This window comes from Eublepharis macularius, chromosome 1, assembly GCF_028583425.1.
Source record: "Eublepharis macularius isolate TG4126 chromosome 1, MPM_Emac_v1.0, whole genome shotgun sequence".
Taxonomy (NCBI): Eukaryota; Metazoa; Chordata; class Lepidosauria; order Squamata; family Eublepharidae; genus Eublepharis; species Eublepharis macularius.
This window is the reverse complement of record NC_072790.1, coordinates 182,663,349-182,679,708: the sequence shown is the minus strand read 5'-3', so window position 1 is coordinate 182,679,708 and position 16,360 is coordinate 182,663,349. Positions and strand designations below refer to the sequence as shown.

At 45.2% G+C, this 16,360-nt stretch overlaps 1 protein-coding gene across 1 annotated transcript in view; it reads left to right on the top strand.

The window, feature by feature from the left end:
* The window catches only part of DNAH14 (dynein axonemal heavy chain 14), a 447,800-nt gene that overhangs the window by 205,534 nt on the left and 225,906 nt on the right, over window positions 1-16,360 (top strand). The window contains exons 37-39 of the mRNA XM_054972406.1: window positions 1,486-1,720; window positions 5,505-5,586; window positions 14,994-15,223. Of these exons, the coding sequence (XP_054828381.1) occupies window positions 1,486-1,720; window positions 5,505-5,586; window positions 14,994-15,223 (547 nt within the window). The remainder of the gene's footprint in view (window positions 1-1,485; window positions 1,721-5,504; window positions 5,587-14,993; window positions 15,224-16,360) is intronic.

The window sequence follows — 16,360 nt, the reverse complement described above, 5'->3', positions numbered from 1 at the left end:
CTTACCTGTCAGCGCTCCCTCGCTCCTTACCGAGCTGGAACTCCAGAGTCCAGACACCTGCAAAGAAACAGGAGTGGCTGCTGTTAGTTAGCCAGACATTCTGGACTTTGCCCTTCTTCCCTTCAGCGAGTGCACAGTTCTCCAACTTTTCTCACAAAGTCCCCAAAGTGCACTCAGTGCCTGCCACCGTGAGCACCCTCTCCCCCGCCTCCTGTTCAAAGTGGCCACGGCACACAGCAAACAGGCAGATCTTCCTGCCATGTGCTCACTTACCTGAAGAGTGTGGACGGTGCTGGCCGGAAGTTTTATAGGGTGCTTTTGTGGGTGATTGGGTGCGGGGAGGAGGGCGCGTCCACACCGGGGGCACACGCTGATTGGTCCCCAGGATAGTTCCCATCCTATGCTCCTTCAGGCCATGGGGGCAGGGCACTTGGAGAGGGGGCCGAGTTTTCGTCGTTCAATGGGTGCCTATGGGCTACTCCTTCTTTCGTGGTGTAGCTCTTTTGCGCCGCTGTGGGCGTTCCTGCTTCTGGAAGGGCTTAGGGAGCAAACTAACTCCGGCCCGCCCTCCTCCCCGCCCCTTCCTGTGCCAACACGGGGCTCTATGCCGCTTCTCCGCCTCCACCCGGCTGCCTCTTGCTTGCGCCGGTGCCAGCCCACCAGTGGTACAGCGCCTCGTGCCACCGCCGATGGAAGGCTATTTACGTGCACATAAGAGCCAGTTGCGTCATCGCAAGCCTTAGTTCAGTTCCTATTCACTTTCCCTACCCCTGTTAGGATTGCACTGCCCGTTAACCAGCTTTGCCCTGAGGGCAAGCCCCTCCACCCCAGCCACCATTTCTCTGTGTCTTCATGTATGTGTATGCCCCACTCCTGCCTCTCCAGCCAGATACCTCTCAACATTAGTGGGCTTCTTATACCTGGCACTGATCTTCAAGCTTCCTCCTTCCTAGCCACCATAACCCCCACATCTTCAGGTGCACACTTTTCATCCCCACTTTTCTGGCCAGCTGGCTCAATGCTTCTAGCTGTTTCTTGGACTTATGATAACTGCCACTGGCAGCTGGCATCATCTATGGGTGCCACTGTCCCTTTCAAGCCTACCTTGAGTTATTGGAAGTCAGCTGTGTTGGAAAGCTCCTGAGCAACTGGCCTGCTTGTCTGCCTGCTACATAGGATGTCTCCATGGTTCAAGGGAAAGGCCTGCAAGAGGAAGAGAGAAAGACTTAACTGTCTTCATGGGACACGTTTTGGTCTCCACATTTTCCTCCAGGTAGAGGGTACAGGGCACAACAATAAGCTTCAGTATCCTCTGCATTTGATTAACTGGCAACCGGCATTCCCTGTGAGTGTTGGATAAAAAGCTTTTACTGTATATTCATGCTCAGAAACTGCAGGAACTTACATATATTAAGAATAACATCAAGACAAAAAGTGTGTAAACAAGTAGAATAAATGTCTGAATATCTGTTTATTTGTTAACAGGACCCAGCTGATCTGGGATGGGAGCCATATGTCAAGACATGGTTAGAAGGCATTTCTGCAGTAATATCAGAAAGTGATATGGAGTACCTTCAATGTTTATTTCAATTAAGTATGAAAAAAGGGCTAGAGTTTTTGGATAAAAATAAGAAAATGCAGATATTTCCTGTACATCCGATGGGTGTTGTAATGAATCTTTGCAAAATTCTTGGTTCATTTATTAACATAATTAAAGCAAGTAAAGGATTACAATTCAGTAAGTAAATTCATTCTAAGAGTAATGTATAATTTATATTATGTACTACATATATACCAAGGTTAATAGACAGTGTACTGTTTCCAAGGTGGGTAGGTGGGAGGCGATGTGAGAATGGCAGTGTTAGTTTGTTGTAGCAAAAATAAATTTTAAAAAGTTCTTTGGCACTTCATTGTGCCCTGTACTTTTGTAGACCAGAATGTGGACTCTTGTGCCATAAATCCATAAATCTGTAACTCTTAAAGGTGCCACAAATATTCTGTTTGGATTTTTGGTTTATTAATGTGCTTGATTTCTAACCCTGCCCCTCAAAACAGAAGGATCCCTTCAATGGGCTTAGATTGGAGTAACTCTACATAGGATGGCAATGTTATTTTATAAAATATTTTCACCGCATTCCCCATCTATGAAGCAATTTCAATAACAAAAAAACAAAACACTGCTTGAGTCATAGGCAAGACTGGTTAGCAGCCCCACACCCCAGATATATGCACTGACAAAGGGTCTTCCTGAATTAATCATATCCACACCCTATCACCTTCAGTCATCTTCAGAGACCTTGCTTTGGGTGCCCCTGTCATCTGAGGCTAGACGGTGTTACCCAAATAGGTGGGGGTCTCCTTGAGGGTTGGGTGAATTAGCATACAGTAAGACACAGCGAGAGGGGGTAACCAGCAGGATATCCACCGATGTATACCAGGATTGTTCCCTTAGAGGACTCTCTAATAAACAGTCGGATGTTCAATAGGAATGGTCAGGGGTCATTTCGTAGAAAAAAACCTGCAGGAACTCAGCATAACTCGTTAGCATATCTCATCATATGCCACACCCCCTGCCATCATTGGAAGTGTGTCATTGGCATAACTGATTTGCATATGCCACACCCACTGACATCACCGGAAGTGTGTCAGAAGGCAGCACCCACCCCTCAGGCCCCTTTCCCCAAAAATCTCCAGGTATTTCCTGAAAATAAAGCAGAATGAACTCAAAGCAGCTTACCCTCCTCTGGAGAGCCCTCATCGCTTGCAGGCCTGGAGGACGGGCCACACGGCCGCCCCCCTCCATGCAGCCACCCCCCACCCTTGTCTCCTACCAGGGAATCTAGGAGGTGGTGATGGGGTGGTGGTGGTGGTGTTGCTGCTGCTACCTCCGCCTCTGCCTGCTGCTAAAGACATGGGCAGTGGGGAAGCAGCGGGGAGGAAAAGGAATCACATGGGTGGGTCCAAAACCAATGTGATCTCTTTTCAGCCGTTCCAGTGCGTTCCCTCTCCAAATGAACCCTTGGAATGGTTTTTACTAAAGTAGCAACAAGAGGGCAATCACATGAGACACAACACACACACACAGAGTGAGCTAACTAGAAAATCAGTGAGGAAGAGGGAGAGAAATAGAGGGAAGGCTATAGTTTCCAGTCTTGAAGAAGAAGGTTTCATGGAGGCAGCAGCAAAGATGACCAGCGTTTCACGGAGAGGGGAAGACTCAGACCTATCTGAGGGTGCGTGTATGGGTTCAGAACACACACACAGCATATGGCTGGGAAGTCCAATTATAGAGCAAAATGTATCCTGGAGCAAAACTGATGTCTCTGCCCCCAAAGCAATAGCTTAATGGCTATCTCCAGAGGTGAGACAATAAAATTGGAAAAGGTATGATTGTGTATATCTGGGAGAAACTAAGTAAAAATAGTGATTGATGACCCATGATATTTGGATGGGAAGGGCTTATCAGGACCTTGAATAGCCCAAATTGGGAAGTTGGATGAGGGGAGATTTGGGTGAAGATGAGATAAAGCAGGAGCTTCTGGAACACAGCTTTTGTCTTAAATCATTGCACCTCTCCAGGGTGTGGGGCTGATGGTCATTCTTGCCTCATGACTGACATTTTTCCGTCTCCAGCTGGAGTTGGGAACCATTCTGCTTAGCCAGGCAGCTTGTCTGGTACTTGAAGCACATGGGGGGAAATGCTTATGTTATGTCCATATTCATAAGCAGTTCTTTCAGTGTGAGGGAGGATATGACTGCTAACAGCGGGTGGCAACCCAAGAAAACACCTTCTCAGTTGTGGCACCAAAACTTTGGAGCTCTCTCCTCAGGAAGATTCTCCTGTCTCCCTCTCTCATTGTCTTCCGCCATTAAGTGAAGACTATTTTGTTTGATTTGGTAAACTCGTATTGGCCCTCTTCCTTGGTTGTGTGTGGTTGTTGTTTATATGTCTATATGTTTTTACTGTATTTATATATGTATTTTAAATGGTATTTTAATGTTTTAATATGCATTGTTCAACACCTTGGAGATCTTTTTTTGAGTGGAAAGGTGGCATATTCTAAATAAAATGAAAACACTTGGTTAATAATCTTAAAAGTACAGCAGAAAGACGGTAAAACCTCCTAAAACCTGGAAAATTAATGCAGGACAACAGAGAAAACTCCTTAGGGTGGGAATTAGTTTTGGAAAATAAAAATATCTTTACTTGGTGCCTAAAAGTTAGTAAATTCAGCACCAAGCAAGCCTCCCACCTGTTCTTTTTTTAAAAAAAAACATGTATTATGGTAACATTGTTAAGCAAGTTTAAAGTAGGTAATTTTTATTCTCAAAGAACAAAAATAGGAACTTAGGCTAAGACTGTTTAAAAAATGCATACATTGCCAAATTAGATAAACTAGAATTTGAACTCAGATGTCACAGATTCTACATTCCATTCTCTGTGTCAGATTTCTTTCCCCATAAATGTAATTCACTTGATGTCTCTCATACATACACATCTCCTCTTTGGATCCTTTTCCTGAAGGGCAGAACATCATTTAATGTTAGGAAAAAACACTGGAGAGAGTTCTAAGTTAGCACTTCCTGAGTGCTGTGGTACCAGTCTGGATTGGATTCACACACACCTGGGAAGTATGACATTGCAGAACATGGCACTCATAGCAGAGATATCCCTGGGGAAAGGCTCTCATGAATTTTGTCCCACATTAAATAGACAAAAGCCTGTTCACTGAGCTGTGGATCTTTGGGAAATCAAGTCTTTTGGACTTTCTCAACACTATAGATTGTTTCCCCCTCTTGAATACACACCTTAATGTGGTGAGGGGGTTTGAGTGTGAAGCTGAGAGCAGCACCATCAGGAGCTCAGGCTTGGTCAAGAGTCTAGACTCCTGGAAGAGTCACTCAAGTCAGAATGGTCAAAGCTGAAATACCAGATGAAGATGCATCCACCCTCTTCAGGGATCTACAGTCACATCAGCTGAAGAGAATTGACTATTCCAATGGTGATGGAAGCAGAGGAATTCTTGATGGCTAGCTACTGGGCAGCATCAATAGTGGAACGTGACACTAGTGAAGGATCTTTCACAGACAATGGCAGAATCACTTCAGCTAATCCTGGTTAGTACTGTGCAAAAGAAGGCACTGGTAAACCACTTCTGCTTATCTCTTACATTGAAAACCCTATGATGAGATAAACCAAAATGAAAGAATATATAGCGCTGTAAGACAGGACCCCCAGGTCAGATGGCACTCAGTTGGCTACTGGGAAGAGCAGAGGTCCAGTAAGAATAGCACTATTCTTAATGATGGGACTGGATTAAAGCTGAAAGGATGTCTAGTTGATGTGAATGGTTGCAAAAGAAATGTCCAAAGCTGTGCAACACACATAAGAATATGGAATGTGAGAAGTATGAAGCTAGGTAAGCTAGAAATTGTAAAACAAGAAATAGACCATTTAAACATTGCAATCCTGTATATGACTGAACTAATGTGGACTGATACAGGACATTTCCAGTCAGAAAACCACGAAGTGTTTTACTGCAAAACTGATGAACCCAAAGGAAATGGTGTTGCTCCAATAGTGAGGTGAGTCATAGTACAAGCAATCAAGAGCTACAATGCAAAGACAGACCGTTTAATATCAATCAGAATTCATGGCGGGCCTGTTAACACAATCATCATTCAAGTTTATGCCCCAACCACAGATGCTGAGGAGAAAGAAATCAAAAACATTTGTACAAGTGTCCAAGAAGAAATTGGTCATACATCTAAACAAGATATGCTGATAATCTTAGGTTATTGGAACACAAAAGTAGGAGACAAACCAGAATCAAACATAATTGGAAAATTTGGACTAAGATCATGAAATGAAGCAGGAGAACTCAGAATTTTGTGAAGCCAACAATCTGTTCATTGCTAACACATGCATCAGACAACCAAAAACACGATTTATACGTGGAAATCACTGGGTGACTAATACAGGATCCAAATAGATTACATAATTGGAAGCAGAAGATGGAGAAGCTCTATTCTCTCTGCTAAAACAAGACCAGGAGCTGATTGTGATACAGATATGAATTGCTAATATCAAAAATTAGAATAAAATTGAAGAGGAACACTAAAAGAATCATAGTGCCAAAGTATAGATAATATTCCTGATGAATTTATAGACCATGTAAAGAACAGATTTACAATGCTAAATTTAATGGATTGTGTACCAGAAGAACTATGGGCTGAAACCAGAGATATTATTAAGGTAGAATGTGCAAAGACTACTCCTGTAGCCAAAAGAAAGGAGAAGCCTAAATGGATGACTGAAGAAACTCTTAAAATTGCTAAAGACTGACAAGAAACAAAAGGTGACAGGAATAGAGTCACAGATCCAGAGGAGTCACTGATCCAGGAATCACAGATCCAGAGAAGAAATAGAGTCAGAATTCTAAATACAGCTTTTCAGCAACTTGCACACAGAGATGAAGAAATCTGTTATAATAACCGTGCAAAGAAATAGAGAACAACCAAAAAAGGAAGAACAAGAGATCTGTTCCACAAGATCAGGGAAATCAAAGGGAAATTCAAGCCATGGCTCAGGATGCTGAAAGATCAACACAGAAATACAGTATCTGATCAGGACAAAATAAAGGAAAGATGGAAACAATACACTGAAGAACTATACAGAAGAGATGGAAGGATGAGAGATACCTTCAGAGAGGAATCTTTTGACAAAAACCTAGAAATCTTAGAAAGTGAAGTAAAAGCTGCACTCAAAGCAATTGGGAGTAACAAAGCACCTGGATTAGATGGCATACTAGTAGAGCTTATTTCAAGCTAGAGAAACTTAAGCCTATCAGAATCTTAACAAGAATCTATCAACAAATATGAGAGACAAAATAATGGCCCACAGACTGGTAATGCTCAATCTACATTCCAATTCCAAAAAAAGAGGGATGCCAAAGAGTGCAGCAACTATCGGACTATCACATGAATTTTCATGCAAGCAAAGTGATACTCAAAATTCTACAGCAAAGACACTTACTGTATATGGATTGAGAAATGTCAGATGTTCAAACTGGATTCAAGAAAGGAAGAGATACTAGAGATCACATTGCAAATTTATGAAGGCTAATGGAACATACCAGGGAATTTCAGAAGAAAATCAGCCTATGTTTTATAGATTACAGCAAAGCTTTTGACTGTGTGGATCATGAAAAGCTATGCATAGTGTTAAAAGAAATGAGGGTGCCACAACATCTGATTGTTCTGATGTGCTACCTGTACTGTGGACAGGGGGCTACTGTTAGGATATAATATAGGAAAACAGAATGGTTTCTAATTGGCAAGGGTGTCTGATAAGGATGCATATTATCTTCCTACCTGTTTAACCTCTATGCAGAGCATATCACAACAAAAGTTGGATTGGATTCAGAAGAAGGTGGAGTGAAAATTGGTGGAAGGAACATTAGCAGTTTGAGATATGCAAATGACACCATATTACTGGCAGGAAATAGTGACAACTTGAATCGACTACTGATGAAGGTTAAAGGAGAAAGTGCCAAAGCAGAATTACATCTGAACATCAAGAAGATAAAAGTAATGACTACTGAGGAATTACACAATTTTAAAGTTGAGATAAGGATGTCTCTTTGGGGACCAAGATCAAGATAATCCAAACTATGGTATTCCCCATTACTATGTATGGATGTGAAAGTTGGAGAATGAAGAAAGCTGACAGGAAGAAAACTGATTCATTTGAAATGTGCTGGAGGAGAATTTTGCAGATACCATGGATGGCCAAAAAGACACATAAGGAGTTTCTAGATTAAATCAACCCTGAATTCTCCCTAGAAGCTCCCTAGAAGCTATCCTACTTTGGTCATATCATGAAAGGATAAGACTCTCTGGAAAAGTCAATAATGCTGGAAAAAGTGGAAGAAAGTAGGGAAAGAGAAAGATCTAAAATGAGATGGCTTGACTCAGTAAAGGAAGCTATGACTTCCAGTTTGCAAGATCTGAGCAAGTCTGTTAATGATAGGACTTTTTGGATGTCTTTCATTCATAGGGTCGCCATAGGTTGGAGGCAACTTGATGGCACATAATACATACATAGACTGTTTATATTTGTGACTTGTAAACTGTATTTCTGAAAAGAAATGATATTTAAATAGTTCATTGTGCGGCTCCTTTCACTCTGGGTCGCTCTTTGCCCCTTCAGCCATCGCAGTGATGGCTCAGGAAGGTTGCCCTGGGAGTTCCAAGCCTCAGAAAGAGAGTGGGGTGGGTTAGCATCACCCTGTCTTCCCCTGTTGCTCTCTTGGGATAGCTCTGATCTTTGAGCACCTTGACCATCCACTCACTCCTCACTGGCTTGTTGTGGACTTCCTCTCTTATATCCTCACCACTCCCAAACTCCGCCCCCCCCCCAATAACATGACAGTTACCTGGGCTACACTTACTGTTGCCCTGTGCTGCATGTTGGCTGGCCCCATCCTTGCCTGTTCCCAGGTTGGCCTGGAGCTGGTGAGTCGCTCTGCACAGGGCTCCCTGCCTCTTGGCGCCAACTGCCTGCTGGGTCCTGTTCCTGTAGTGCTGCCTTGTGGACTGCCCCCCTGTTACTTGACCCCTCAGTCTGAGCTGGCTTGGCCTGTTGCCCTCTCCCTTCCCACTGGCTCCTCTCCTTCTGTCTGCTGGTATTCCTTGGGCACTTGGTCCTGGCCCAGGAGTTGGTAGTTGCTAGGACCACGGGGTTGCTGCCTGCCTCTTCCTGCTGGCTTCTCAGGGCGATAGCTGCTGCCTTGGCATCTATGGCTTCTTCTGTCACCTCTGCAGCTTCCTGGATGGCTGCTGGCTCTGTGGGTCCCCCAGGGCCGCAGGGTGAGTACCTGGGTCATTGGGTGGGGGCAAGAACGTTGAAGGTCTGGTTCCAAGGGGGCTATGTCCTGGGGGTTCACCAAGTCCAGCCCTGGACACTCATATTTTACATTTGTTCTTAAGTTTCATCTACTTCATTGCTATATTTTTCTAGCATTATTGGCTTTTCCAGAGAGTTTTGTCTTCTCAGGATATGACCAAAGTACTATAGCCTCATTTTTGTCTTTTTAGCTTCTAGGAAGAATTCAGGCTTGATGTTTTAGAACCTACTTATTTGTATGTTCTCACTTCACCACTAGATTCTCATTTTATTTCATTTGTAGGTTGTCACTTCACCACAAATCAGGGTTAGCTGAAGTGACAGTGCCATTTTCTGTAAAAGATCCTCTGCCAGTGTCTCACTCCACCACTGCTGCTGCCCAGTAACTATCTTTCAAGAATTCCTCCACTCCCATCACCATTGGAACAGTCAATTCTCTTCTGTTGATATGATTGTTGATTCCTGAAGAAGGTGGATACATTTTAGTCTGGTGTCTCAGCTTTGACAATTCTGCCTTCAGTGACTCCTCTGGGAGTTTAGATTCTTGATCAAGCTTGCGCTCTTGATGGTATTGCTCTCAGTTTCACTGACATTCTCTCATTACATTAAGTTGTGTATTCAAGAGGGGTCAACCTAGTGTTTTACTACAGTTAGTGTTTTGAAGTAGGTTAGAACAAAAATTAAAAACATTATTTTAAAGTAGTTAAAATATCGAATAATAATTGACAACTATAATTTTCATTTGTTATTTCATGAGGGGGCCAAATGTGTACATCAATTCTGTTATTTTTAAGGTGGTAAAAGAAGATACAATTCCTTGACTACTTCATTTGTGAATCAGATCAATTCTTCTCAATTTTTTGAAACCACAGTATTCTCTGGAATGGAACCATCAAAAAAGTAAGTAAGCAATAAGGATATATAATGGATTGTCAAAAAGCTATGACACAATTTTAAAATTATTTTGCTAACAAAGACAATTAGATATTAGTATAGCCAGAAAAAATGTTATTAGTTAAAATGTCTGATTATATTACTTAATATTCTCTTATATGAGGGACACCAAAGTTTGCTAGGAAAAAGGAGGATCCACTACTTTTTGTATGCTTCCAAGCTTTTCTAGCTTTGTTTTGAAAACTTTAATAGATGTTCTTATAGTAGTGAATGTAAAGGTTTTGGGTTCTCTGCCATGAGATAAGTTTTGTGGTGAGGAATAACTGACATCATTGAAGCAGGAGTTTTATAAAACTAAAAATTATTTATGTACAGGTTGTTTTTAAAGAACAGATCAGCAGCCCAGGTCTCCCAACATTCAAATGAGAAACCTGGCTGATACACATAAATTTAAGCTAGTTATGTCTTCAGATTGTGATTTGAATTCCTTTTAATATTTTGAAGTATAAACAGGCATTTGCTGACTAGCCCCCTTCCTGGGGACAGGGTGCGTTGAGTGGGCAGGCAGAGGGCGGCTGCCATGTTGGAAAGGCAGGTGTTGGTGGCCGCCCCCCCATGCGGGGGCCCTCTTCCCAGGGACAGGTTGGGTTGAGCGGGCAGGCAGAGGGCAGCCGCCATGTTGGAAAGGCAGGTGTTGGTGGCTGCCCCCTCCATGCGGGGGCCCCCTTCCCAGGGACAGGGTGGGTTGAGCGGGCAAGCAGAGGGCAGCCACCATGTTGGAGAGGCGGGTGTCAGTGGTGGACACCCCATCCCTGCGGGGGCCCCCTTCCCTTGGACCACATTGCAGAGGTGTCTTTTGATTGTGGCCTCACCCCTCCTTGCATGTGCCCTGGAGTCTGCTGGAAACAGCCTTTCCTCTTAGTGCTCGCAGGAGCAGGATGGTCTCTGACAACATCCACTTCACCGAACGTGGTGGCGTCGGTGAAGGAAGGACATGCGGTTGACACGGCCGCCTTCCCCACACCTGGGGGAACGCTATTCTAAGTCCTCACATCTGGGGGAAGGGAGTGGAAGTGGCCTCCCCACTCAGAGAGGCCTCTGTCCTCGCAGGAGGAGGACGGTCGCCAATGACATCCACTTCCCTGAACGAGGCACCATCAACAAAGGAAGCTCATGTGCTTGCCGTGGCCCCCTTCCGCATGGCTGGGGGAAGGGAGCAGAAGCAGCCTCCCAACTCAGAGGGGCCTCTTTGCTCGCAGGAGCAGGACGGTCACCGACGACACCCACTTCACCGAATGTGGTGGCGTTGGCAAAGGAAGGATGTGCAGTTGCCACAGCCGCCTTCCCCACACCTGGGGGAAGGCTATTCTAAGTCCCCATGGCTGGGGGAAGGGAGTGGAAGTGGCCTCCCCACTCGGAGGGGCCTTTGCGCTCACAGGAGCAGGATGGTCGCCAATGACACAAAGAAAGGGCCCCACACTGAGACCAACAGGGACCTACTGAACCCACCTCGCGGATGTGGTGGCAGAAGCAGGTCAACAACATAAGGCCTGCATGTGCAGGATGTAGAGGATTGCTCAAGTGAGTGGAGGACCATGTCCATTGCTGGGGGATCATGCACAACCTACACATGGGGGCCATGAAGGATGAAGCCACCGGCAAAACCTATGGTCTGGCTATGGCAGCAAGGATGGAACCCCATCCCGGCCCACCCCCAGTGCACAGGAAACTGTAGGTTTCATGGATTGGCGGGATCTCAGTGTTGTGAAATTTCATGTCCAAAACCATCCCTCATGCAGAGGAGGCATGGTGGTCATGGAGATCATCCACCTGCTGGTTGTGGTGGTGACGATGGAACCTATTCCCCCTTAGTCAGGGGGAGGGATATACAAGGTACCATGATAGGGTTGGAGTTCCTGCTATACTGCACAATTCTATGTGCAACACTGTCCCTTGTGCTCAACTGCAGCGGCACCAACAAAACCCTTTCCCGCCGGCGCAGAGGAGACAGACGGTCCCATTAGAGACTGGAAGGATGCAGCCCGAGACATCACCCAGCTACCAGCCATGGTGGAACTGACTGAACCCCTTCCCCCCATTGGGGGGTGACATACCAAATCCCATGGATATGGGACTTTAAGTGAGCAGATGGGACAGAAACATAACTCCCCTTTGCATGGGAGCTCTGCACCACCACACACAGAGAACTGGCCCTAGCTGGCAGGATAACTTCACAAAAAAAAAAGGATGATAAGGTGGCAAATAACGAGGTGAGCCTTCGGCAGAGGAACCCAGAGAGATTGGACCCATAGCCAGTGGGTGGCCCTGAGAGTAGGGGCATGGGGACAGAGTCCTACCCTGCCACACGCAGACACTAGCCATGAACTCACAGGAAAGGTGCCCAAAAGAAGGTGAAGCCCACTAATGTGGAGACTGGGAAATCCTGGGGTACAGTTGCCAGCCCAAAACAGCATGAGGAACCCACCTCACCGACTTGGAGGACGTGACCAAAGCATTCCCCAACCTCCATTGCCACGAAGCAATGGAGGGAGGGCCAGAGACAATGAGGGAGTGCCTAGCACAGAGGGACTAGTATGCATCTTCCTGAAAAACACGATTGTGATGGGCAGCGCACCCATTGAAAGGAGCTTGCCTGGAACCCACCTCTCTGACGTGGTGTGCTGGTTGGGAAGGTGCCTGCTTGGTTGGTGAAGGACTATGCCCTTCATAAAGGTCAACTTCCTCAGAACGCTGTGTCAGGTGCTGATAAGGAACAACTACCCTTCCCACCTCTGGTCAACTGAAACCCACCTCACCAACTTGGTGGGTGGGAGAAAAGAGGAGGTTGGATGGTGTCATGATAAGACAGACACGACATGAGAAGAAGAGAAGGAATAAGAAGTGGCAATAAGAAGCAGCTGTGGAGATCCCTCCACAGAGAGTGTTAGCAGCTGACATTCCACTGGCAATGCTAAGAGTTCTCCTGCCTCTTCCTTGATCCCCAAAAGTGAATCTGTAGAACGAGGCGCTGCCTCCAAGGTCTCCCTGTCCCTGGTACCACTGGTACTGGGCACTGATGGGCACCCAGGACAACCTTTGCAATTCTTCCCACCACAACCATTCTTATTCCTCATTCCAACCCTCATGGTGCTATGATGAGAAACAAGTAAGGATTTTAAATGAAGCACAGAGCCCCAAAAGCTTGGTGCAGGCTAGGGCAGACCCCAGTGGCACCCATCTGCACCCCAGAAGAGAGGGGAAAATGCACCCCAAAAGCCACTCAAGAAAGACATTCAAAGAACTCAAGCAAAGAGCCCCCAAAGTGTGCTGCCAGTCATCAGAGAGTGCGTGTTTCACAGAGCCCAATAGCATCCCCCTTGCACCTCAAAAGCCAGGCAGGAAAGTACCCCAAGAGGCATTCAGTATTTGGGGAGAGAAAGGCTTTGAAAGAACTCAAGCAAAGAGCCCCCAAAGCATGCTGCCAGTCGCCAGAGAGTGGGAGTTTCACAGACCCCAGTAGCAGTCCCCCGTGCACCTCAAAAGCCAGGCAGGAAAGCACCCCAAGAGGCACTCAGTATTTGGGGAGAGAAAGGTTTTGATTTTTGAAAGAACTGAAGCAAAGAGCCCCCAACGCGTATTGCTGGTTGTCAGAGAGTGAGTGTTTCACAGAGCCCAATAGCAGCCCCCCGGGCACCTCAAAAGCCAGGAAAGAAAGGGGGGGGGAAAGTGAAAAGAAAGGAAGAACTCAAGCAAAGAGCTCCATAAGCTGCCTTGCACCCATTGCAGGTCTGTGAGTCGGTGGAGTCAAAGAGCAATAGAACACACCAGGAACCCAAAAACAAGAACTGAAGCCCAAGAACTGAGGGATTTAAAAGGGGAAAGAAATTAGAGTTACCTGATAGCACGATAAGGGATTTTAAAAAAGGGCTCAATCAAGAATGGAAAGGCGAAAAAAATTAAACAGGAATGAAGGGAAGAGTAGCCCTCTTGCAACCAAAGCCCCAAAGCCCCTTGCTAAGGCACAAGCCTCTCTCGCAACGTGCAATGCAAAAGAAAAACTCGCATCAAGCAGTTGCTAACTCGCGCTCCCACCCGCAAACTGAAGCCATGCTCTGCGCTTTCTCTTATATAGGAAATGCTGAAGAATAGTAGGTGCTCTCTGTTTGGCTGATAGAGCTGCCAATCAAGGTTTCCTGGGCTGAGATTGGTGTGTTCCAAACAGGGAAGGTGACTCCACACTGTTGCCTAGGAAATTGATTGAGCGGCAACAGCAGGAATCCTGGCATAACCGGCCAACGGACAGATGGACAGAACGCCCCAAAGTTCATCGCATTCATAAAAAAACCTGCGCCCACAGCCCACGTGTTCCCAAACAACGAACAAAGGAAATCCATGGGGAAGTTAGGACTGTTATCCTGTCCGTGCCACCTCTACTCCCAAGCAGACAGGCCCTTCTCAATTAGCCACACTACAGACAGGGAGAAATGGGGAGAAAAAAAGTGTCTTTGCAAGCTAAGCTCACCACTCACTCTCAGGTCAAAAGCACCCTTTCAACCCCTCTTGACACACACACACTACACACACAGCAAGCCTCAGTCAATTATTACCCTGGCAGCTTAGGAGAGGTAAGGAAAAACACTCACCTCTACAGCAGCCCACTCCTGTGCTTTTTCTTCCAGCTCAGCCAACACAGCTCTGCCTCTGGCAAAGAGGAAGCCTTTAAATGTCAAAGTCTCATGCCTTTGTATAAATTTTACTCCAGTTTTCTTCTCAACATTTTCAACTTAACATTGTAGACAGTAAAGAGGACAGAAACAAAAAGGAAAGAAGCAAAGGACCCAGGGAGAAACTGTGATGGAACACAGCAGATGAGGATGATTTTGGTTAGGAAGGAATTAACTGACCCATATCCAGCTCTCTTGCCGCTATCCCTCCCCCATTCCTTTCCAAGTAATCAGGAAAAACTGTTTGCATATTTTCACCTTGTATCTCTCAAATTAAAAAGGTTAGCCATGTACTTCTAAAAATGAAAGTTGAGAATTCAGAGGTGCAATTGGACATTATTTAGGATGGTGGTGTCTCCAGTGACACCTTGCTCCCAGCTATAGGTCAGCATACAAGTGATATATCACATTTTTTACTTTCCTCGATGGAGTTCAGAGCACTACATTTCTTTTCTCATTAATTTCAGTGGAGAGCAGTCATGGTTTTGGCAGAAGCAACCAAGTAAACTATTCATATTGTTAGGAAGGCTTTTCATATTTGCATTTACTTGGGCTGTTGGAGGAGTTTTAAAACGAGAAGATGAACACGAGGGTGAAACTCTAATTGGTATAAACACTACCAATGATGACCTTGCAAATCTAACTCGTGACTTCAATTACCTCGTTCGTGATATATTTGAAAGTCAACCTCCTGCTAGTAAGTTATAATATTCGGTTCTTTTCACAATATGTAATGGTATATATTGTATTATAATTTATACAGAATTAATTGTAAACACTGACTAGAGTTGGAACAGTCAAACTCCTAAGACATCTAACATGTAGTTCATGAGCCAAATGCAGCCTGACCCTGGAATGTGGCCCACCTGAGAATTTTAATTTTTTTTAACCTAATTAGCCAGTACACATGAACTAGTAGGCCAGTAGGACCTAACCACCAGCCTGCTGCTACCATTGTGACCAGTGGAAAAGAGATATGAACAAGCATGGGACTGATAAGGACTTGTGGGGTGGGGGTATTTAATATTCCTATCCCCTACTGCTTCCTCTGTGTGTTCCCTGAAAGCCCCCATAGCCTCTCCCCTTTTTCTGCTTCCTTTTCCCCCACCCATCAGCAAACTAACCTTTATTAGCTCCCTATTTTCAGCTTCCCCTAGGGTTGCCAGGTCCAAGTTGGGAAATTCCTGGAGGTTTGAGGGTGGAACCTGGAGAGGGTGGGGTTTGAGGAGGGGAGGGGCCTCAGTGGGGTGTAATGCTATAGAGTTCACCCTTCAGAGCCACCATTTTCTCCAGGGGAACTGGTCTCTGTTGCTTGGAGATAATTGAAAATCTGGGAGATCTCCAGCTACTACCTAGAGATCGCCTAGTTGCTCAATTCCTGCTGTTGGGACAGGCCCAATTGCACAGTGGGAAACCTACTAGGATTTGCAAAAGGGGATCTTATTTTCTCCTGTTTCTCCTTCTGCACACTATTTTCTCTTTCCTTCCTCCTGGCAATGCCACTATCTTCAATTTCTCCTGCTCCCTTTTCTCCTCCCCTCACTTCCTGTTATTCCCCCCTCCCTATTTTCAGCTATATTTATTATTTCATTTATGTCCACAGTGGGAATCCAAAGCAGCTTACTTTATTCTCCTCTATTCCATTTTAATGCATGAAAAAAATCTGCCCCATAATTATGTTCAAATGTCATTACATGGATTTGTGGAGCTAATTTCATCCTCAGTTATAGTTCTACATGGAAGGTCTAGAGATTAGCTTTTTAAAAAAATGAAAGGTAGGCTTCTGGGTCAGTGAATAGTTCAAATGAGTAGTGGGTCACATACCCAGATAAAC